This window comes from Akebia trifoliata, chromosome 14 (genome assembly GCF_017979445.1).
Source record: "Akebia trifoliata isolate Shusen 1 chromosome 14, ASM1797944v1, whole genome shotgun sequence".
NCBI classification, from domain to species: Eukaryota; Viridiplantae; Streptophyta; class Magnoliopsida; order Ranunculales; family Lardizabalaceae; genus Akebia; species Akebia trifoliata.
The window spans coordinates 12,497,143-12,521,732 of NC_141388.1; the positions used below are offsets into that span (position 1 = coordinate 12,497,143).

Here is a 24,590-nt window from a genome sequence, read left to right on the forward strand (position 1 = left end):
TGTTTAGCACCGCTTAGTATCTCACATTGTCTCAACGTCGTATAATTTAAACCGCTAGAGAAATCTAGACGTTGGCATCACATGATCCCAAAGAGACTGAGACGATGGAAAGGATTGGTCCACAGCAACATTGAGGGAAAAAACAGAAATAGAAATAGATCTTCTTTGGCAGAAAAACAGAGAAAAAATAGTCATCTACCTCCGAGAAATTCTTCTGGTCTGAAGTGAGACGCTTTGTTGACAACTCCTTCAAGGTTCGGAAGAGAACCATGAAAATCCTGTGAGAACTAAGAATATCTGCCGATTGAAGCTGTTGCGCTAGAACAGAAAAGAGCTCTGGCCTGAACAAGTGATCCCATCAGGGGATGCAGAAAATCAATACAAGATAATAATTAACTTCAAGAACCACACACACACACACACACATCCTCTAATTAAAAAGAATGGGGGTTGAAAGAACAAATATTCATAAGTTATCTCACTAATTCTGTAACCATCATTTATGATTTTATTTGAATTTTTATTATTGGCCCTACTAGTTTTAGAAGCTAACTTCAGATCTAATGGATCTATCAAGTGAAAGACACCCATTTAAATTTATATTTATATTTTCGCTTTACTTTTTCATCACATCTTCTTTTCCCTCTATTTTTTCCACGCCTTTCATTAATACACTGCAAAACAAAATTTAATTTGAGCTGTTCATGGCTTTCTTTAGCATTTGAATTTCATACATGAAAGTCAGTTTTACCATCACTATGAGCTAGAAAGAACTTATTATGTATAAATATTCTGTTGGCCTTTTAGCAAGTTGTGATTGTCTCATTTTCCATTGGATTCTCCAGTGAAAAGTGGAGTGCATGTAAATATGCTGTTTTCGGGAACATACTCCTTTAATTGTATACAATAATTATTATATTTCTTATTAAGTTAGTTATTGAAAAATTGAAAGAAAAAAAAAAATGCATCATAAAAGCAAGTTATATCTTCAACCAACCAGAATTTAAAAATTTTACTATTTCCCATTTGTTTTGTAATTTAAAATAAATGACAAGACTTTGCAAATTGATCAATCACTTAATTGTCAAAAAAATTCCTGACCCTTCAGAGTCAACAAGATACAGAGCAGATATATTAATTATGGTCGCTGTGATCCATACTTCCTGTATGTACTGGGTCTAACAGGTGACACAAACACACGCCAATCTTGGTGATGTAGCAACTAGTGAAGCATGAAATAGATAGAATAGGTAATTTCTCACTTGATTCTCAGCTACATAATAACAATGTAATATTACTAGATACTTATTGGTCTCTTTAGGGAGTGGACAAACTTCATTGTATATCTCACGGAATGTATGTAAGCTTCTTTTTTAACAAGCAAATATGGGCAGCTTCTTCATTCTCTTTAATTGTTTGCCTCCTTCATAGAGGGGTATCTGGTGTATGAACATTTATGCATCATCACACATGCAGGTTTTCGGGATCTCATATAACTCTCTGTTTCAAAGGTAAATATGCTGACATTTTAATGAATGACTCCAATATATTTCAACCATGTTTGGAAAGAGTAGAACCCAAAAATATAACTAAGGCAGCATACACCAATTCTCACAAGTTCAATCTTTTCCTCCTGCAGAAAATTCTAACTATATAATGGTGAAGGAAGTATGGATGGAAATCATACCATTCTTTTGGATAATCGATGCGAGCAATTTTTGAGACAAGAACAGCCAGCTGTAGAGCTATCTGTGTTGAAACAAACATGCAAAAGGGAAATTAACGCAGAACGTTGCTGAACTCGGAAACGCTGAGATAAGGGCTCAGTGATTACAAAACAAACCAAACATGAAATCTGGGAAACCTTTATTTGACTGATCCAAGGATCCTATAAATTCTTAGGTTAATTTATTACAACATTAAAAACCTCGGGTGTGGATAGGAACAAGTGCATTGTAACTAAATACAGAGCCATGCAAAGTGATGTCCACCTTAAATGAACGAATACAGTAAGAGATCAACTAAAATATAATCTTTACTACCTGATAATTCTCTTCTCTCAAGTGTGACAACAATTTCTGCCTTAAATGTATCTTCTCCTCATTGCTTATTCCCCTGCAAGAAAGTTTTCCCAGAAACTTATAAACAAAATTAAGTTTCCCAGAAGGCTCTAACTTAGAACTGAAAATAATAAACATAAGAACAATAAATAAATGTGTCTAAAAAATATGGATTCTATGAAGAAAACAGTAAGAAAAATTTGTCGGTAAAAATCATAAAGCAAACAATTAAAATGAAATATTATATATATGGGTTGGGATCAGGTGACAATCCTTATTTGACAATCCAGTTGACAACTCATTGTTTTATATGGATAGAAGTTTTGGAATGAGCTGACTTTTTTAAGGCTGATCTCCATTTTTTTAAAAGATGATCTCCATGGAGATCATCCTTTAAAAAAATCAGCTCATTGCAAAACTTCTAACCCTAGAAGGCAAAGGATTGTCACCGGATCCCAACCCTCTCTCTCTCTTTACATATATATATACATGGGAATGGATCAAGGGACATATGTAAAAACAATGGAACATTAATAAATTTTCAAAATATGGGCTAGAAGTTTCGGATTAAGCTGATTTTTTGTGAGGATGACTCTATGATGGGAAGATCAACCGAAAAACAAAATCAGTCTAATCTGAAACTTCTAACCCCATTGAAAGTGATTTATAATGTGGACCGTCGATTTTTGCCAATTATTTGTAAATCACTTTTGATGGATTTAGAAGTTTCAGATTGAGCTGATTTTTTGTGAGGATGATCTTCTCATCATAGTGACCATCCTTGCAAAAAATCAGCTCAATTTGACCACCCCCTATATATATATATATACATTAATCAACCCAATCTGAAACTTCTAACCCCATCAAAAGTGGTTTAGAATTGTGGACCGTCGATTTTTTACCATTAATTTGTAAACCACTTTCAATGGGATTAGAAGTTTCAGATTGGGCTTATGTTTTGTGAGGATGATCTCCTTGCCATAGAGATCATCCTCACAAAAAATCAGCCCAATCCAAAACTTTTAAGCCATTTAGTACAAATTTTGGCTCCCAATGTTGGCTGTCGAACACTACCCTATACATACATATCTATATATATATAGGGGAGAGTTCGGAGGCCCTAAAGAGAGCCAAACATTTTTCAATATTTTTTTTTAAGTTCAAATTTTATTGAAAAAAAGGGGACAAAATGGCCCCAAGAAAAAAACAACAAAACAAAGAGAGAACTAATCAAAAGAGCGAGGAGAGCCCCATAGGCCACTTCTAAATTACAAACTCCCATCTAACGACAAAATCTTCAAAGAAGATACCCTTGAATTCTTTCCCCCAAAAGAACAAAAACCTAATATTGACAAAATAAGATCGTTCAACTCTGACACTTAAACCTCAAAGGTTCGTCTATTCCTCTCCATCCAAAGTCCCTAACAAATTGCTCCAGGTAGAAGCCCCCCCCCCCCCCCAAAAAAAAAAAAAAAGAAAGAAAGCCAAGACTCCAGAAAAGCCTTAAAAGAAAAAGAAAGAGGAAAACAACCCACAACTCCGAATAACCCAAGACAATGAGACCATAGTCGATGGGCGATGGTGCAATGAAGAAGCAAGTGATTCACGGACTCCCCATCCCTTAAACTAGGGGTGTACATTGGATTGGGTAAATCTGAGAACCAAACCAATCCGAAACCTTTTGGATTGGATTGGTTCGGATTGAGCATGGTTTGGATCAGATGCGGATTGTAAAAAAAAATCCAATTGTTTTGGTTCGGTTCCAGATTAAGGGTATAATAGAACCGAACTAATTCGAAGTATCTATTACATATATATATATATATAATATATATATATATAGGGGAGAGTTCGGAGGCCCTAAAGAGAGCCAAACATTTTTCAATATTTTTTTTTAAGTTCAAATTTTATTGAAAAAAAGGGGACAAAATGGCCCCAAGAAAAAAACAACAAAACAAAGAGAGAACTAATCAAAAGAGCGAGGAGAGCCCCATAGGCCACTTCTAAATTACAAACTCCCATCTAACGACAAAATCTTCAAAGAAGATACCCTTGAATTCTTTCCCCCAAAAGAACAAAAACCTAATATTGACAAAATAAGATCGTTCAACTCTGACACTTAAACCTCAAAGGTTCGTCTATTCCTCTCCATCCAAAGTCCCTAACAAATTGCTCCAGGTAGAAGCCCCCCCCCCCCCCCAAAAAAAAAAAAAAGAAAGAAAGCCAAGACTCCAGAAAAGCCTTAAAAGAAAAAGAAAGAGGAAAACAACCCACAACTCCGAATAACCCAAGACAATGAGACCATAGTCGATGGGCGATGGTGCAATGAAGAAGCAAGTGATTCACGGACTCCCCATCCCTTAAACTAGGGGTGTACATTGGATGGGTAAATCTGAGAACCAAACCAATCCGAAACCTTTTGGATTGGATTGGTTCGGATTGAGCATGGTTTGGATCAGATGCGGATTGTAAAAAAAAATCCAATTGTTTTGGTTCGGTTCCAGATTAAGGGTATAATAGAACCGAACTAATTCGAAGTATCTATTACAATATATATATATATATATATATATATATTATATATATATATATATATATATATATATATATATATATATATAATATATATATATATATATATATATATAAATATATAAATAAAACCTTTCTTAGTTTCATTCTTCTATTCTCTATTCTCTCTTCTTCAAGTTTGAAGAAAACCTAGCCGTCGTTCGTCTCCCTCACCTCGTCATTCATTTTCCAACGAGATGGCGAGGTGAGGGAGACGAACGATGGCTAGGTTTTCTTCAAACTTGAAGAAGAGAGAAATAGAGATAGAAGAATGAAACTAAGAAAGGGTTTTATTCTTCTATTCTCTATTTCTCTCTTCTTCAAGTTTGAAGAAAACCTAGCCGTCCTTCGTCTCCCTCACCTCTCCACCTCGTTGGAAAATGAATGGGTAACCCATCTCTCTCTCTCTCTCTCTCTCTCTCTCTCTCTCTCTCTCTCTCTTAATTGTGTTAGTATGTTACGAAGAGGTAACTCATCAAAGTCTTCAACTTCATCTCCTCTGTTTTTTTCTAACAAAAACTCATAAAAAAAAAAGTACACAAATCTCTCTCTCAACTCTCAAATGGATCTACCCATTTATGGAAAAACTTTCTCAAAGAGTTTGATTCCTTGTTTTTTTACAAGAACCTTTATGCCATGTTTGTTAGATGAAATATGCTATTCGAACCTAGACTTGGATTTGTTAATATACCATTTATGGATTAGTTTCCTCACTAATCCATCCAAAATACCAATTTTAAAATTGTAATTTTTTTTTTTTGGTCTCATTGAGCTTCCTCTAATTTTCAATTTATATAGATTTCAGTTAAAATTTAATCATAAAATCATTTTCATTTTAAAAATAGGCATTATTTATTATCTGATCCAAAGGGTTCATCTTTTGAAAGAAAAAATACTAATTTTTCTATTTTGAAAATATGAGAACTGATCCGAACCAATCTGAACCAAGGTTGGTATGGATTGGTTCAGTTCTATAGGGTAATTGGATTGGTTCGGTTCCAAATTTGTAGAACCGATCATGTTTGGTTCGGTTCCAATTTTGCCAAAATTTGAACCAATCCGAATCATGTGTACCCCTACCTTAAACACATTAAGCAACAATTTGGAGTTTGGAATCCTCTTTTAACATATGGGTCAGAAGATTCAGGATGGAAGGATTTTTGGTAAGGATGATCTCTATGATGAGGAGATCATTCTCACAAAAATCAGTTCACTCCGAAACTTCTAACCCCAGTTTACAAGTTGAAGAATTGTGGACCGTCAATTATTTGTAAACCACTTTCGATGGGGTTAGAAGTTTCAAAATGGGCTGATTTTTTGTAAGGATGATCTCACTGTAGAGATCCTCCTCACAAAAATTCAGCCCATACCGAAACTTCTAACCCAGATATTAAAAAATGCTTGGCTCTCTCTGGGACCTCTGAATGCTTCCCATATATATATATATATATATATATATATATATATTATTTTTCATCTTTTACCCTTTAATCCCAAAGATTTTTAATAATATCCCTCCAACTTTATTATCATTTCGTTTTTAACCCCTTAACCCCAAATAGGATGCCTGTGACATAGGCACAGGCGAACTCTAGTATATATACAATAAAACACACCCCACTCTGCTACAGTTTTGTGAGAGTAAAAAGATTGAGATAACGGAGTGGGGTCCACACAATTCCACTTTATTGTCTTTCCTCTTCTCTCCTCTCCTTACAACTTTTGTTGGCAATCTCTAGTACATATACATATATTCGCACAGTTGAAAGACAAGGAAACAAATCACATGATATAAAACAAATCCATGAAGAAATGCATATATGATGCAATGGGAAGCAAAATAAGAGGCTCTAAGCAACACTATAGGTCCAATAATTAAGGTTTAAATATAGACATCGTTCAACATATCAATAAGCTGAAAATCTGTATGTGCCAATATAGTCCCAAATGGTGGAAAAATCATCCATATGCTTCAATTCTTAAGATACGCATCGATACATTTTTTAAACTGTGTTCAATGCATAATTAACCTTAAAAGAATGATGTTTAAAGCAACCAAATTAATCACACAAGGCCACAACCATATAAAATTAAAACGAACCACACATTGTTCACTAATACTCACAGTCAAGCTAAAATACACAGAGAAACATTACATTTCTTTAATAAGCTAACAGTATGATTCTTAGTGCATCCCTTGCATATCAAACCAAAAAGTTGAAAAACAATACACATCATATGATGTTATATGTGGAAATAGGGGATGACTCTTTTAAATGTTCTGCAAATTAATCCCTTTTTTGACATTTCGTAAGCTTTTTTATTGAATGTGTAATACACTAGATTGCCTGCCTAGGTTACTAACTTTTCATGCATATCTATTCAGCTATTGAATTTCTGATCGTATAACATATCACCATCATCATCGAAGCCTTATCCAAAAGATTTGGGGTTGGCCACAGGATTCAAGTTAGGAGGTAGCAGATTTTTAAAACTAGTTGCCAACCTGACGTGACCCTCCTTTATCCGGGCTTGGGATTGACAATGTAGTATAAAGGAAAACACTATATGGGCAAAGTTTAGATATTACAACATATAACGAATATAAGTATGTATTGCAAAAGTAAAAAATTTTAACCTTTTTTTAATAATGATTTGTTTAGAGTATTCCTACATATATGTACTAATGTGTGGAAACAAGAGAAACAAAAGTAACAATTCACCTACAAATGTAATGTGTGCCAATCGGATGTTAAAGCCAAACCGCTTCCCCACATTTAAAAGCAATAAAATGCAAATGGAGGACTTTTTTCAACTTAAAAAACTTCATGCTCTAACCAAATGGTGATTAAAAGGGTATTATACTAATCATATGGATTCACTTAATATAAAACCTTCCATTCACCCTATCTAAAGTCACACTCTCTACCATAGTCCCCTCTGAAATTTCCGTTTGTCGATATTGCAGTCAATGAAAATTCATACATTTCATAAATGCAACAAAATCTAACCTAATTGTACATTTCTTATATCCAATAAATCTAAACTATAATCTACACAGACTATCAACATCATCAAAATTTGTTCTTATAAAATAAAATCCGATACCACTACAACACAAACTTACATGGAATCGCGCCTATTTCTCCAATTCCGATTAATGCTGTTCTTGAAGTACACTGAGGCCATTAATCGAACATCTGCCTGAGAAAGTAGATCCTTTGCCGTGATAACTTCCTGCATCAACCATAATTCTTCAGGACACAAAATTACTAACATGTTACCAATGAACTATAAAACACCAACAACAACATTTCTAGTGAAATTTGTAATAAAATGCCAACCGATTTGATTAAATTCAATAAGGATTAATATATAGAGAACCAATGTGAAGGAGTGGAAATGAAATCGAGCAAAAAAAAAAAAAAAACCGAAATGAAGTGCGGATGGGATTACCATGAGACAAGAACAGAATCCAGGCCTGTTTTCGGACTGAGAGAGAGCGGTCTCCGCTGGTTTTCGCAAGCTTTCATCTCTGCTCAGAGAATTGGCGAGCAACGAATACATCGTAGGGAGGTCAGAAGCAGAGAGAGCCATGGCGGTTCGATCAATCAATCAATCAATCTGAATCTGCAACTCTGCGAACGATTCGAATTTGATGATTCGTGAAGGAAAACTAGGGTTTTATGGATTTTTTTTTTTTTACTTTTTTCTTTCTTGTAAGAAAAAAAAATGAGTATTTTTGTACACCAAAAATATTGTATTTTATGCTTGGGAATTTAAAGTGAACGAAAGTAGAAAAACGCGTTGGTTTAGGCCCTATTCAGTTTTCCGGGAAAATTTGATACAAAGGTGAGACCAAAGGAGTGAGAGAGAAAAGGAGACAGAGAGTCTATGCGCAGGTGTTGTGTAGAAGATGACACCATATAAAAAAGCCCATCTTTTTTACATTTCCATTTTCTTTTTCGGGTAATTTGGTAAAAGTGTAAAACCCCCCAACGAATAAATTGGTAATATTAGGTTTACCGCAGGAAACACAACATTAGGTTTACCCCTTGACCAAAATTCAAGTTCTAACTACGGTCAAAATTTGATTTTCTTTCAATTTTGATTTATTAATTTAAAGTTTGAAGGATAATCTCAACAAAATAAAAAATTTCACCTTCACTAAATGACCAACAAAAAAAGTGCTATTGACTTTAGATCAAGGGCAGGGGCGGAGCCAGGATTTTCTAGTAGTGGGGGCAAACTATGGTTAGTAGTATAGTGAAGATGAATGGTTTTAAAAAAAAATTAAGAGATTTTTACTTAAAAGTTGAAGAAAATGATATTTAAGTTATTTCCGATTAATATTTGAGAAGTTCCTATCAAGTAGTGTCAACAACAAAAAATTGAAGAAGTGAGAGAGTGGGGACAAATAGGGCATGTAATTAGTTGAAAATATAAGGTTGTCTTAAAGTTATATAGGGGCAAAAATTGGAGGGAGGTGAGAGTGTGGCAGCAAATGGGGAGAGAGGTGAGGAAATGAGGACAAATGGGGCATGTAATTAGTTGAAAATATAGGGGTGTCTCAAAGTTCTATGGGGAAAAAAATTGGAGGGAGATGAGGGAGTGGGATCAAATGGGGAGAGAGGTGAGGGAGTGGGATCAAATGGGGCATGTAATTAGTTGAAAATATAGGGGTGTCTCAAAGTTCTATGGGGAAAAAAATTGGAGGGAGGTGAGGGAGTGGGATCAAATGGGGAGAGAGGTGAGGGAGTGGGATCAAATGGGGCATGTAATTAGTTGAAAATATATGGGTGTCTCAAAGGTCTATGGGGGCAATTGCCCCCACCAGCTCCTTACTAGCTCCCCCCTGATCAAGGGGTAAATTTAATATTTTATTTTGCAAGAAAAACTTAATGTAAAGGAAAATAATTGCGCAAACAATCTTAACCATACACGTGTCCAAGCCAGCCGAATAGTACCTAACACAGATCAGTTTATGAGGCGCTACCCAACAAATAGGGTAGGTTAGAACAGAGGCCTCCCTAGTCTGGCTAGCAGGGCAGCACAGCATTAAGTGGAGTCAACCCTACCAAGCAGGGCAAACCTGACCTCGAGAAAATCGCAATACTGTTGCGTGCACGTCAGTTCCGAAAATTCCAGATGCAATCATAACAGATAAACTCGATCATTTCAGGATACCTCGATTAGGTAAACAATCCCTCAGAATTAGTAGAAATCCCATGATTGCGGCCTATACTGTAGCTTATAGAAAAGGAAACTCTAGGGAGAGTTAGAGCTGTCAACGGATAGGTATTCGATCGGATAGTACTATATCCGAATTCGAATCCAAAATTTTTTAGTGATATCCGAATACGATCGGATATCACTAATCAATATTTGAATTCGTATTCAAATAAATTATCGAATATCCAATATTATCCGACTCGAATCCGATTGCAAATCGAATTCGAAAATTATCCGATTTGAATTCGAAAACTATCCGAAACTTATTTACTATTCAAAAATTATATGAATTTTATTTAGAGAAATTCTATTGCCACACCAACTTTTTCTAACACCACTCCAATTCCATTCTGTAATTCTAATTCTAAAATTAGAAAATATGACAAAATTCATTTAATAGTGTAAAAAGAAATTTGGGATAATATTGGATATTCGATAATTTATTCGGATATGAATTTGAACTCTCATTTGGCCTTATTTTTATACAAATTTATTACAATTAACTTCCACGCGTAAACTTCAACTCTTGAACATCTTCGCTATCTATGAAGTATGAGTAACTCTCATACCTGAAAGAAGAGTTCTAGAGGTTGTTTTTTTGCCATGAGTGAATGATCTGTCATATTTTGTGCACTCGGACTCTCACAAATGATAAGGGGGTAGGCCATGTCCCAGCCACCACAATCACAGCATTCGTCTGACCTCCATCAATCAAGTAAAGCTGAAGGCCCACCAAATTCTTTTGTAGTCGACAACCTGTGGGTTCCAGATGGGGTTACCACTTTGACTTTTGCACAGCTTGCACCACTGGTGATGCCATCAACAGAAACAAAATCAAACAATCTCATATGCTCTTTACCACCAAGCTTATCCCCACTTCTATATTGCAAGCTCTCTCTCTCTTTTCAAAGGGAATTTGAATTATGATGGCCGCAAGTTCAAGATTTGGATGCAAATCTGCGGGTGCCAAAGGATAATGAGTTGAAGCATCGAGACCATCATTGTCAGAAGCACATCTCATCTTAAGTTTGCGACTCACCATATCAGATACTATGTCATTTGACTCAACCACCAAACTTTCACTAGAAGTATCCTTGGCTGGTCTAACAGAGTCAGAGGATCGACAAATGCTTTCTTAGGCCGATTTCCTTCTTACATGCATTATATCGTACAACACAAGCTCTGTCATCATAGAATTAACAAATGAGACATCATTTCTCATTCCTGAAACAAAAAAACAAGAAACTTGCATCTGGCCTACCATAGAAGACTCTTTCTGCCTTTCTTTTATAACCCATCCATTACTATTACTTGTCCTTTGACTGTTCATAGCATGAAAAGTATAAATCCAATTAAAAGGCTTGTCTGTTCTCCATGACTTGGCTGAATAAACGTCTTCTGAATCCTTCAATGAGAACTCAATAAATGGCAACCCATGTTTAAGTTCCAACTTAAGAAGGCCATGTAGGTGAGTAGGTGAAGAAGGCACAACTGAATTGTGGTGGTTTTTCTAAACAAACCGCTCTAGATTCTGTCGTTAAGAACTCATTCGATAACAATTCCAACTCGGTACCTAACCCCATGGGTAGATGTATGATACTACAAGAAATGAAACTACATGAATCATGATTCTGCAAAAGCAACAATCTAGCAATTGTACTCAATGAAAATTATACTCAAGAAACTAGTGAAATGTAAAGTGCTTAGGTTTTTTTTATACTTGATTGTAAATTTCATTTTTCGGGAACATTTGATTCTATAGCCTAGTTGAGAACTATTTAATGTGTTCTATTAGAGAAAAGTTCAGATAATTTGGCATGAGGGTATTAAGATGTAGAGAGGTGTATACATAAGAAAATGCACAAGGAAAGAAGCTCTTACACTATATAGATATCTTACATGGTGCAAAGTGAACTATCACCCAACACTTCATGCCATTTTATGGTGACTTTGGACCAAACTCATGCATACTTACAGCTAGATACAAAATGCTTACATGTATATTATTCTACTCGACGTAAAAGATATAACCCAATCATCTCCCTTTCTATGATATTCAAGTCATGTACATAGGTTCCTAATTAGGCACCACGAGGAGTCATGATCAACGAAATAACAAAATTATAACTGATAACACAATTTATCCAATCCACTAAAGAATTAAGGATTAATAAGATTTCATTTTCAAACAAGACACCCACATTTTATCCTTATATAAATGTCAAATTTCACAGAGATTCAGGCACATACAAAAGTCACAGATACACAGTAATGCATATAGTTACAATGTGAAAAATATTAGAAAACAAAACAGCAAATCAGAAAAAGGACTAATAATGGAAGATCTAAAAGTTTAAATCACTATTGGTATCTACAATTAGAACACCAAAAGACCTGATTCAGCTAAGGCATATATTGGAAGCACATTGCTAACTTGAAAACCCGAAACTCGCGAACCCTGAAAAATGAACACATTTGCTTGTTTAGTTAAGGTTTAATGAGTTCAAAAATCTAAAATCTTTTAAGCTTGAAGTGAACACCCATCAATTTGTCCTTAAATTACAATAAGAAAATTCAAAAAAGGTATCTTCGCTATCTATGACTAACTTACAATCATCAAACCTCCTAAAATTGTTATTTCTTGACCTGGAACTTTCTGAAATCCAATGCAACATACGGTAGCGCCATCCATTAAGCAAAGAAAATTCCCAATCTCAATCAAGGCTTATCTATACGTAAATATAATCAACTTTTAGAAATATGGGTGAGTTAAATTTTAAAAAGGGAGCAAGTTGAGCAACTCACAACTCAACTCACAGCAAGTTGAGCAAGTCCAATATACCATGTTAATTTAAATTCCTAGGTAGCTGTATTTTCCTTATTTTGTTTTGATTTTAGACTCGGCTGATTTTCTCATCCACTAGGATTTTGTTTGTAATCCTTCTTTAGTTGTTTTTTTATTAATTTTTGTATCTAGAAAAAAAAAAGTCATGAATTATTAAAAAAAAAACAACTAATATTTGGTATTTACTTCATATATTTGTTATCAACCAAATTAAACATTTGAGGTTCGAATGAATGTTGAATGAAATCCTATATATCCAGACAAATGGGTAAAATGTGCGATACAAGATGGGCTCTGTTTGGTTCACAGCATATAGTTTCTTGTTAAAGATTGCATGTATAAAAAAAACAACTAAACTACATATCAGAATTCTAACTTGAACAAAATTAAATTTCCAAGTACATTCGAAGCGTACCTACCACAGGAATTTCAATAGTGAATTCAGTGTAATAAAAGACCGAGACCATGGCAGAGATACCAGAGACAACAAAGGAGAGAACAATGGCAGGGCCCGCCACAAGATTATAGTATTTGCAATACGTAAAAGAAGAATAATTTAAATTTTAATTTAAGTAGTATTACAAGGAAAATTACACTAATTAGTAGATCTGTATATAGAAATGAATTCAAAGAATTGAATCAAAAGACAGTTCATAAATACCAACTGGTTAGCCTCCCAAGTAGAAAATTACAGAGATCTGTACATCAAGTTTTCACCTCAAAAACCAACTACAAATCTCAACTTTCAGCAATTTTCAACTAGAATACATATGAAACTCATATAGAAAAGTAAACAACAATTAGTCAACCACCATAAAAAATATGTTATTTAAATATTACAATCATATTGAAACATTCTTCAATCAAAAAACATATAATGTTTAAACTTTAAAAATACTAAAACTAAAAGTTCATATAAATCCATATCGCCGTAAACTTAATCAACCAAATTGACAGCATCTAAAATATATATATATATATATATATATATATATATATATATATATAGTAGGAAGGATATGCACAATAAAATATAAATTTAATAAAGTATAATAATTGTATTATTTACCCTTAAGGGATGGCAACCAATCTTTTACGCAAACTAAGGCATCCATAACTTTAAGATTCAACGAAGAACGAGATTCAGTGATTATTCTACCACCACTACTAAATGTTGATTCTAATGCTATAGTAGATACTGGAACCGTCAAAATGTCACGAGCCATCATTACAAGTGTATGAAACTTTAGATCATTACTTTTCCACCAGAGTAATATATCAAAACTTTTTTCATCTTTTTTCAATGGAAATAAACCTTCACCTAAGTATTTATCAAATTCTGTCTTTTGAACTCGCTATAAATTTTGAAAATGTTTTTGGATAAATTTCTTGAATTCTTCTTACATCATTGAATTCCCAGTATTAGAATTTCCATCATCAACTATACCCAAACCACCTCCAATCGAACCACTAACTAAATTAGTATAAGAATCATTTGAAATGACATACTTGGAGTATAATTCATTCATTGATTTCTTCATTTTATTGATGTGCATATCAGCATCTTTCCTGTAAATTCTAGAAAATACAAACTCAATGAACTCCATTTTACAACATGGATCAAGAACCACACCAATGCTCATCAACAAGTTATTAATACTTCAATATTTGTCAAATTTTTCAATCATTTTGAAAATCATTTAACGCACATAATTATGCTCAGAGACAAGTCACTGAATGATGTTGTCATAAACATCATTTTGAAAATCATTTAATGCACATAATTATGCTCAGAGACAAGTCACTGAATGATGTTATCATAAACATCACATACACCTTTAAAATATAATTTAGTCGTTGGATATTTGACTCCTAAGAAGTGAAAAGTAGTATCATAAAATACTCTCAAATAGTCACAAATAACTCTTCTTATTTCTCATTCTTCTGAAGATGGTAAATATTTGTAATTATGAGCTAACTCCGCTAATCGTTCAAATGCTGAACGTACGGCTAAAGCACTATCAAGTATCAAATAGGTAGAATTTCATCTATTTAACACATTCCTGGACACTCATTTTCCAGTCAACCTAGTATGGGCCAATGCACTTGCAAATTTTTAACCTCTAGATGCAGAAGATTTTACGAACTTTACACGTTCTTGAACTTATTCAAAATTTCATTGATCTCTTTTAACCTATCTTGAATAAGTAAATTTAGAACGTGAGCACTGCATCTTATATGAAATAAGTCACCATTAAGTGTTAACATCCCTTTGGAGCATAACCAATCTTTCAAATCTCTTACCATTACATCATTATTAAATGCATTATCGACTGTGATTGAAAATATCTTTTTATCCAGATTCCAATCTAATACTTTAGATTTGATAAATTCATTCAAAGCTTCCCTAGAATGTGAACCTTGAATTAATTCAAAAGATATGATTTTCTTATTCAATATCCAATCAGTGTCTATGTAATGGCAAATTAGACAAGAATAATTAAATTTTTTATGACCGGATGTCCATAGATATGTTGTTAGACTACATTGAGAAGGTAATTGATTAAACAAGTCTTGTAACCCAATTTTCATCTTGTTATAAACTTTCATTAAATCAACTCGTCTTGTATTTCTAAAATATGACTTAACCATGGGATTAACGTCATTGATGAATAATTGAAAATACTTGTGCTCACCCATACTAAAAGAATAATCATGCTTCACAATCATCTTCGCAAAATCCATTCTACTTTTTTCATGATCATATTTTCAATTTGTCAATTTTATGGGTTTTTTACTAGATTTTATAACAGACAACAATTGTTGTTTGACATCTTTATTGGATCTTCTCATATATGTGTTTGTATGATTCATCAAATGTGTAGTTCATTTTGAACTAAAATTGTCAAATGCCCTCTTATAATGTACACAAATTGCTTGAATACTCCCATCCTCCAATTTCTTTTCATCAAATTCTAACCATACTTTTGACCTTCTTTTTCGACTTTTAATTTCTATGGATGTTTCATCTATAATATCGATCAATGGAATCATATCATTTGTATGTTCATTATCATTACAATCATCACCAATCATAGGAGAATGGGCAGATGCAACCTAGAAGTTGTATTAACTAATGGATCAGACTGAGACATTTTCTTTATAACCTACAAAATACCAACAACATGTATATCCTACTTAGCTATTTAAATTACTAATTGAATTATCAAACAAAAGATAATAAGATTCAAGAAAGTGGACAAGCTCAAAAGTAAAATACCCCTACCCAATCATCTTCATAGAAAACTCAATTTTACTTGTTAGGTGGCTTGCGGCTATTATCTCTAAATTATAAATTATTGTAATGGAACTTAACTGCTAGATTAATCCCAACTTTTTTGAACTCTTAAAGACTAAGAAAAATAAATCATTGGTGTTCTAATTTTTAAACATAAGTTTATTCCTACTAAGTTATATATAAATTTCGCCCGGATGCCTCCCAGATCGAGATGACTCTCCAGAGTTGGTGTCGTCTAAGATTTAAAACCACACATCAAACATATAAGACAACTACGAATTAAAAAAATCCTTGTTCTCAATTGGGTGTACTTACATTGTCATGGAATATTTCTCAATTGGGTTGGATTATGGGGCCACTTGTTCCCATCTACTTTGCTTTTGTTACCTATTACAATGTTGTCCTCCTCTGTGATTGCTACCGTTCTCCAGACCCAGTCAATGGAAGAAGAAACTACTTTAACTACACATACATCGATGCTTGGAGGGCATTTCTAGGTACAAACATTACTTTTTCTTTTCTTTTCTCTACCACACTAATTTTTATTTATTGTACACCAATTCATGAATTCTATCGAACATTCAAACATCATATTAGGACACACATACACAAGATTCTAAACTAGAAATCAGATGATCAAAGAAAAGATGGTACTATAATAATCTTCAATTTATTCTTTTCTTACTCATAAGTCATAACCAATCCTTTTAGAGCTCTTAAACTTTGTCAAAAATGAATAAAAGAGCAAATGAGAGACATTTTCAAAGATATTTTTAAGAATATTTCTAATAACAAACTCAAAAGATCTATAACAAATTTAGGAATTAAAAAAAATGCAATTAAGTAGTAGAAATGCAGAATCGACACATGAAGTTTATTTAAAAAGTAAAACACTAACTAGAATCCACACAGACTGTAACGATTAAAAGCTTTTGAGAGATAGAGAGAGAGATACAAAGAGACTCCAGCACTGATTCAGCCTGTCAATGGACGCCAATATTGAAGGTGAGCTACTAAGAGAGATTTCGACCGTGACTAGTGTTATAGGTTGAAGATATGAGGGTTGAAGACAATGAGGGCAGTCGGGCTGAAGACGATAAGGGTTGAAGGGGTTGAAGCTGATGAGGGATGTTAGATTGAAGACGATGAGGGATGTTAGATTGAAGACGATGAGGGTTAAAGGGGTTGAAGACGATGACGATAAGGATCAAAGAAGATAAGGGTTATTGGTTGCTGTCGGGCTGAGTTCTGTTCAATAGAACTTCAAAATTCTGCACTTCTACTTCTAACCTAAAAGAAAAAATAAAATAATATTTATTTATTAGTATTTTCAAATTGGATATTATTGAATTTGAATTCAGCTATATCCAAATTTGTATCCGAAACGCTATCGGATATTGAAAACTATCCAAATCCAAATTTGATATCCAAAATTTTTGGATAATATCCAAATTTTTGAATTCTAATTTTGGCTATTCATTGACATACCTAGGTTAAATAACACAGTAAGCACTATTGTAAGGGGTTGGAAGGACCGAGGACTAGCGAGTATCAATTATTGTTCCTCTGTCTCTCTAACTTGAGAGTCGGAGTATTTATGACAAGTACCAGGCCACCACAAATAAGGGGATGCTGGAAGCTACTTCGGGATTAGTGCGTACGGGATCTATCAAGGTCGTCAATCAGATTTCAACTACACACAATTGGTGTTGTCCGTGGAAACACCAGTTGTAGATTGATTTCAAATGAAACAATGGTTAGATCCACAAGAACAAATGAAGTTAATGTGCCCCCGCTGATGGCTCCAGTCGTAGACGCGTAGTTTCTGACGATGTTGGAGGCAATGAGAAAGTAGGAAGAAGAGGATGAATGATTTGATAAAATAAAATCAGAACTTGAGTCAGCGTCTCAATGACTGCCAACAGGCGAAACGAGACAACATACCGAAGGATCCTCAGGCAATAAGTAAAGGTGGTCATACCTCTATTATGGAAGGAAACACACTGCCGTTGATCCTTATAGGAGAGGACAAAACAGAGGTTGCTATCGCAGCCACTCGAGCCAAACCTATAATAGGTTTGACTCGAGAAGAGGTTAAAGAGATGATTAGAAAAGAGAAAGAGATGATAAGGAGCGTAGACGCAGGCACAACAGCAGCACAAGCCGTACAGGGAATACATAGATCTCCTTTTTCAGTAGAGATTTTAGCTGAAGAAATCTTTAAGAAGTTCGTACCACCACAATTTACCCTTTATTCTGGAATGAGGGACCCGGTGGAGCATTTGTTTCATTTCTGACAAATGCTCACGTTGTGAGAAAAGAAATAACGGTTAATGTGTAGATTGTTCTTTTTGAGTTTGTAGGGGAACGCTCTGACCTGGTTCCCCAAGCTACCGTGTGGATCCATTAGCTTATTTGAGGAACTTTGTATTGCATTTGTCATGCGATACATCGACAATCAAAAGAGTGGAGGAGACAGACGCACTGCTTAGCATGTGGGTAAGATCAGGTAAAAGCCTCAGAGAATTCACCAAGAAGTTTAGAGAGGAAGTGATGTCACTAGAGAGTTGTGACGAACGAACGACATTAGTGGCGTTCAAAAACTCCATACCCTTTAACCTAGGATTGTACAGATCCCTTGTAAATAAGAGGTTAAAAACTTTGGGCGAGCTGTTTGAGATAACGGAGAATTATATTCGCTTAGAAAATTATCTCCGAAGTTCAATGGGAAAGAGCAAGGTCATACATGTCGTGGAAAAGCCTAGCAAGCAACCCTAGTCGCAGTAGCAGGACAGAAAGCGTCCACGTGAACAGGACGGAGAGAAGAGGAGGTCTGGGACGTATTTCACTATGCCATCAAGTGAAATACTGTCCCTTATTACTCAGAGCCATTTTTCGAGTGGCCCATGCCGCTTTCTCGAGATCAGATCAACCAAGGTGAGTATCACAAAGTGCGAGCCCACACCACTAATAGATGCCAGGCTCTAAGGAGATTTCTGTGAAAATTAGTAAAGCAAGGTAAGTTGAAAGACTTGCCCAAAAGACAAAGGGGAGATCTGTTACAGGACAAAGGTCACAGGGCAAAATAATTGTCAATTGGAGGACAGGATGGGAGGGTAGATACACATTGTCCTTAAGGAGGAAAACAACAAACTTGGGCAGACCAGAATTACTGAGAGAGTAAAAAGAAGAAAAGCTGAGCACTTGGTTCATATCTTTAGACGAGGAGTGGACCTATCAAACTAGAATCCTTTGAGGAGCAAACGGTGGCGTTTATAGAGAAAGATTTAGAATGAGTGGCCAGACCCCATTATGATGTATTGGTAATAACCTTACAGGAGGGTACCTCATGCTTAAAAGGGTGCTGGTAGATAGCGGCAACTCGATGGACATCTTGTATGCGTCGACCTTTTTGAAGATGAGTCTCAGTAAGAGTGTCCTTGCTCTAGCAGGTGCACTACTGGTCGGTTTTGATGGAAGATCTAGTAAACCTTATAGTGTTACTGGTCAAAGTAGGGCCTGTAACCCTGATGACCTGGTTCATAGTCGTCGAGGCAAATTCCCTATACAATGCCATTTTGGGGAGGTGGTGAACACATGAGCGGTTCCATCCACCTATTGTCAAGTTCTTAGGTTTCCCACATCACAAGGGATGTGGGATGTCCGAGGTGACCAAGTAACAACGCAAATGTGCGCGTTGAGCAAGGAAGAATCGGTTGAAGACAAAGTTCAACAATAACAATTACAGTGGGGGAGACCAAGCTTGGTGGCCCCTATGCTTGGAAGGTATACAGATGGTGGACATAGGAGAGGGAAAGCAAATAGGAGTAGGTACTGAGCTAAAACCAGAAGAATTGAATGAGTTAGTAGAGTGCTTAAGGAGAAACAAAGATGTCTTTACTTGGTCTATCAAGGAGATGTCAAGGATCAGCCCAGAGGTGATTTGTCACCATTTGAACGTCGAATCGGACTTCAGACTGGTTAAGTAGAAACTAAGGAGATTAGCACTGCGGTTCAGAGAGACAGTGAATGAGAACAGGCTAATCAGGGTTGGATTCATAAAAGAGGTGCAATTTCTGAAGTGGATAGCTAACATTGTGACAATGCCCAAGAAGAATGTGAAAGTCAGAGTCTGCATAGACTTTACAAATTTGAACAAGGCATGCCCCAAGGATAACTTCCCAATGCCAAGGATAGACCAGCTCGTGGACGCGTCTTCTAGCCATGAGAGATTATCCTTTATGGATAACTATTCAGGCTATAATCAGATACAGCTCAGCCCGGATGATAAAGAGAAAACGACATTTATTACGGAACATGGGCTTTATTGCTACAAGGTGATGCCCTTTGGATTGAAGAATGCGGAGGCCACCTACCAGAGGTTAGTAACAAAACTATTTAGAGATTTGCTGGGAAGGACAGCGGAGGTGTATATAGATGACTTGTTAGTTAAAAGTATAAAGAGGGAAGACCACGTTGGAGATTTAGAATAAGTTTTTTCTAGGATAAGGAAAGTTAGAATGAAACTCAACCCAGAGAAGTGTACCTTTGCACTAATTTCAGGGAAATTCCTGGGTTATTTAGTCACAAAGAGGGGAATCGAGGCCAACCCATACTAGATCAAGGCATTGATAGAGATGCCATCCCCAAAAACTCAGAAGTAAGTCTAGAAACTTGCAAGGAGAATAATTGCTTTGAATCGCTTCATAGTCAGATCTACCGATAAATGTAGAATTTTGTACCAGTTATTATAGAGAACTCCCGATTCAAGTGGACAGAAGAGTGAGTGGGTGTTCTCAGAGTTGAAAGGTTATCTTGGCAAGCCACCCATACTCTTCAAGCCAGAGGCAGGAGAAGAGTTAGGGGTGTATTTGGCCAGTTCCGAACATGCACTTAGCTCAACTTTGGTCAGAACCAGGACAGTAGGGAAACAACACATTTCCTGAGCAAGACCTTTACAGACGCAGAGATGCACTACACAAGGCTTAAGAAGGTGGGATTAGAACTGGTCTAAACGGTGCACCTGCGACCGTACTTCCAAGGTACATCGGGTACAAGTCATCACAGAATTTCCTCTGAAGATAGTATTGGGAAAAGTAGAAGGATCATGTAAAATGGCCAAGTGGGTAGTTCAATTAGTAGAATTTGGCTTCGAATTCAAGCCAAGAGTTTCGATGAAAGGCCAAGTGGTAGCTGACTTCTTGGCAGACATCCCAGTGGATGAGAAAGTAGATCTATTGGTAGAAGAGTTGCAACAGGAGGAAGATGAGTAAGAACTATAACACAGAACGAGGTGGAAAGTCTATGTGGATGGGTCATCCAATTTTAAGAGATCAAGAATCAGAATAGTACTAATCATTCTGGATAGAGTCAGGATAGAGAAGGCGGTGATCTTAGGGTTCAAGGTTTCAAACAACGAGGTAGAATATGAGACCATGCTGCTCGACCTCGAATCCTTAGTAGGATTGGGGGTAACAGAGACCACAGTCTACAACGACACTCAATTAGTGGTCAACCACGCCAATGGGACATTTGAAGCCCAGGATTCACGGATGCAACTTTACCTGGAGAAGATCAGGGTAGATGTGCAGGGAGCAGGAGACATTAAGATTGAGCACATACCAAGGGCAGACAATAGACATGCAGATGCACTGGCCTACGTCACCTCGATGTTGGCCGGGCAGGGCAAGAGATAGTTATCGTTGAGCTATCAGGAACACTCATCAATAGACGAGTTTAGGTTGTCCAGTTTAGTAGTAGTTGAAAAAGAAAAAAGGGTAGATGAGTCTGATCCTAGCCAATTTGTAGCGTGGGGAGCTGTCCAGCAATCCAAAGGAGGCCAAGCAGATTAAGAATAAAGCAAAGAGGTATACGGTTCTAGATGGGGTTTTGTACAAAAAGTCTATAGGGGGCTACTCCTGCGAAGCCTCGTGCTAGAGGAAGTGAAAGAAGTTTTGAGAAATTTCTATGAAGGTGACTGTGGAAACCATTTAGGGGGGAGAAATTTAACGCCTAAAGTGTTCTCTCAAGGATACTTTTGGCCCTACTTGCAAAAAGATGCACCATCGTATGTCAAGCGTTGTGATAGTTGCCAGAGGCATGAAAATATAATCCGGTAACTAGTAACGCAACTTCATTCCCTTATTAGCCTGTGGCATTTCGTCCAGTGGGGCATTGACTTGGTAGGCCCATTGCCCAGAGCCCAGGCAACCTAACTTTCTTGCTGGTAGCGATAGATTACTTCATAAAGTAGGCAGAAACGTTTCCCTTAGCCAGAATTCGACAGTAGGAAGTCCAGAAGTTCCTATAAGAAAACATTATCTACAGATTTGACTTATCGCGCACCATAGTTTATGACAACAGAAGGCAGTTTAATGGCATCTAAGTTGAGGTTGCAAGCGTTCATGACGCTTTGTATATTTCTTCTATATTATGGATCAAAAAGGGTACTCCGAGCTTGGTCTCTTTAGCCTCCTATTATTGCAATACAACTTGCACATTTGCATTTTCTTGGGGTAAGCTACTTATCACCCTTGAGATGTCGGCTTACCCATTATGGGTGACATTGGTAAGGGTGACTAGAAGTTGTCATCAGAAGAGAAGGAGATGGTTAATGAGTTGAAAAGTGCGTAACTAACTGCTAGAAAGAACCCTTGTCCTACTATCATTGATAGCACCAAGAATGAGATTGTTAGGTGTGTAACTTTGTTAATTGGATTAGATATTTTTAGGGCATGTCGAGTCTGACAAGTTTCAATGATAGGAAAGGACAAGACAAATAGTGTCATATGGTGGGGTTTGTTGCTTATTGGTAATCTCGACATATAGTGAAGTGTGCCCCTCACAAGAAGGTACAAGAGTTTTTGTTCTTGTTGATGATAAAAATAGTGAATGATCGATGAGTTCCTTTGGCCCCCATCTTCTTGGGGAGTTTTATTGTCAACCATCATTTTTGTAGAGGGACTTGTGCATGTCTAATGATCTTTATACGATGCAATATTTTTTGTCAATAGATTTTTTGCAAGTCTAGGCTTGGGAAATTCCCCGTTTATGATCATTCTCCAATGCAATTCCCATCTATAGTGAAAGTGAGCTCTCGCTTCAGGGATGGTAGTGTTGCAACCGCAGAGTCTATTTCAAGTGAGCATAGGGCTTCGTATTGGATTAGGAAGAAGGTCACTAAATTTATTGCAGTCAATTTTGATGATTTTTTGATATAATATTTCATCCTTATTACCCACCCTTGACTGATATTGCCCACATTAGAACCTATGCTCGAGATAAAGGCATGAGTATCTCGTTAAGTAATTGGGAGGACTTGCATGAGAGCTATATGACATTTTTTAAGATCTGGGTCGGCAGTGTAGGAGGCATTGCCCCCGCCATCCCAGATTTTTAAGATTACGAAAAGGGCAATCGTGTAATTTTTTGTTAAGGGTTTTCTATTTTTTTGGGATTTCTATTTTTGAGAGTTAGTCGTATTTTAGGAACTTTCAATTTTATTTATAGAGATCCCTAGGACTGTAAAACTCAAGAGAAAATAATGATTGTTCTTGACCTGATCCGTGAATGTAGACACTACCTAACCACCTAAATCCTTATGCTTGTGCAATTTTTTTCCTCTTTGTTATTTCATTTTTTCATAATAATGTTATATATATGGAAGGCAGATTTACCAAAACATGCACAAAATATCGATTATTTACCATATCGATAAAATGTCGCAATTATTTCTGAAAGCAATAATTTACTGTTTTCAGAAATATTTTTTTTACCAAATCGGTAAAAGTAATAAAATCATTTTTTTAATACTGAAAATACCATTTTTTTAATTTTCACTGAAATCACTAAGAAGTCTTCCTCCCTTCTTTTCACATTTCTGTCTTTTTCTCATTTCTATTTGGGTTTTTCATTGAATAAGTTGTAAAGCTTGAAGGAGTCCAAGTTCAGGTATGCAACCTCTCTCTCTCTCTCTCTCTCCGTTGTGGGGATTGTGAGAAACTTACATCGAAATTGTTTATGTTTGTGTTTTGGGGTATTTGAACCCTATATTGTAAATTGGATTAGGTACAATTAGAATTTTGATTTTTTGAAGGTTTAGAATCGATGAAAATTTCATTAATATAAGAATTAATGACTAATTTTCTGATTAGAATGGTAAATGCATAAGTAAAACAAAAAAATGTATTTTCGGCTCAAAAAATTTGATTTTATTGTTTTTACCATTTTAGTAAAATAAATATTTTCAAAAATAATAAATTATCGTTTTCGAAAATATTTGTTATAGTTTACCGTTTTGGTAAATAAGTTTGAAAACTCTACTTTTTTGATAAATTTCTATTTTTTTTCTGCATGTAAGTACTTTACTCTATAAAAGCTTAGTTAAGGACATTTTTTTTTTACAGTCATGTTGGTGCAATACTTTTGAGTGGTGGTTGAATGCATCTTTGTAAAATCCGTTTAGCCCCTAAAATAAGTTTGTACAAGTGAAAGTTGTGTGTCACCCATGGTTTTTAAACTTGTCCGAGACTGAGACATATCGCCTTAGTTAACTCGGTATCTCGATTGAATGAGACCAACTCAC

At 35.7% G+C, this 24,590-nt stretch overlaps 1 protein-coding gene and 1 pseudogene across 3 annotated transcripts in view; both read right to left on the bottom strand.

The window, feature by feature from the left end:
• The window catches only part of LOC147386326 (ARM repeat superfamily protein), a 48,525-nt gene extending 39,985 nt beyond the window's left edge, over nucleotides 1–8,540 (bottom strand). Inside the window, exons 1-5 of one of the 3 annotated variants that reach the window (XR_015171737.1) lie at nucleotides 8,088–8,539; nucleotides 7,759–7,868; nucleotides 2,043–2,115; nucleotides 1,688–1,749; nucleotides 200–341 (exon numbers count right to left, since the gene is read on the bottom strand). Coding sequence is in view for 1 of the 3 variants with exons in the window: in XM_086422478.1 (XP_086278604.1) it covers nucleotides 200–341; nucleotides 1,688–1,749; nucleotides 2,043–2,115; nucleotides 7,759–7,868; nucleotides 8,088–8,228 (528 nt within the window). In the remaining 2 variants the exon portion in view is untranslated. Of the gene's footprint in view, nucleotides 1–199; nucleotides 342–1,687; nucleotides 1,750–2,042; nucleotides 2,116–7,758; nucleotides 7,886–8,087 lie in introns of all 3 variants that reach the window. The other 2 variants (XR_015171738.1, XM_086422478.1) reach the window with 2 other exon arrangements.
• Nucleotides 8,541–10,570: 2,030 nt separating this feature from the next.
• Nucleotides 10,571–13,934, bottom strand: LOC147386327 (uncharacterized; annotated as a pseudogene).
• Between the last annotated feature and the right edge of the window lie 10,656 nt (nucleotides 13,935–24,590).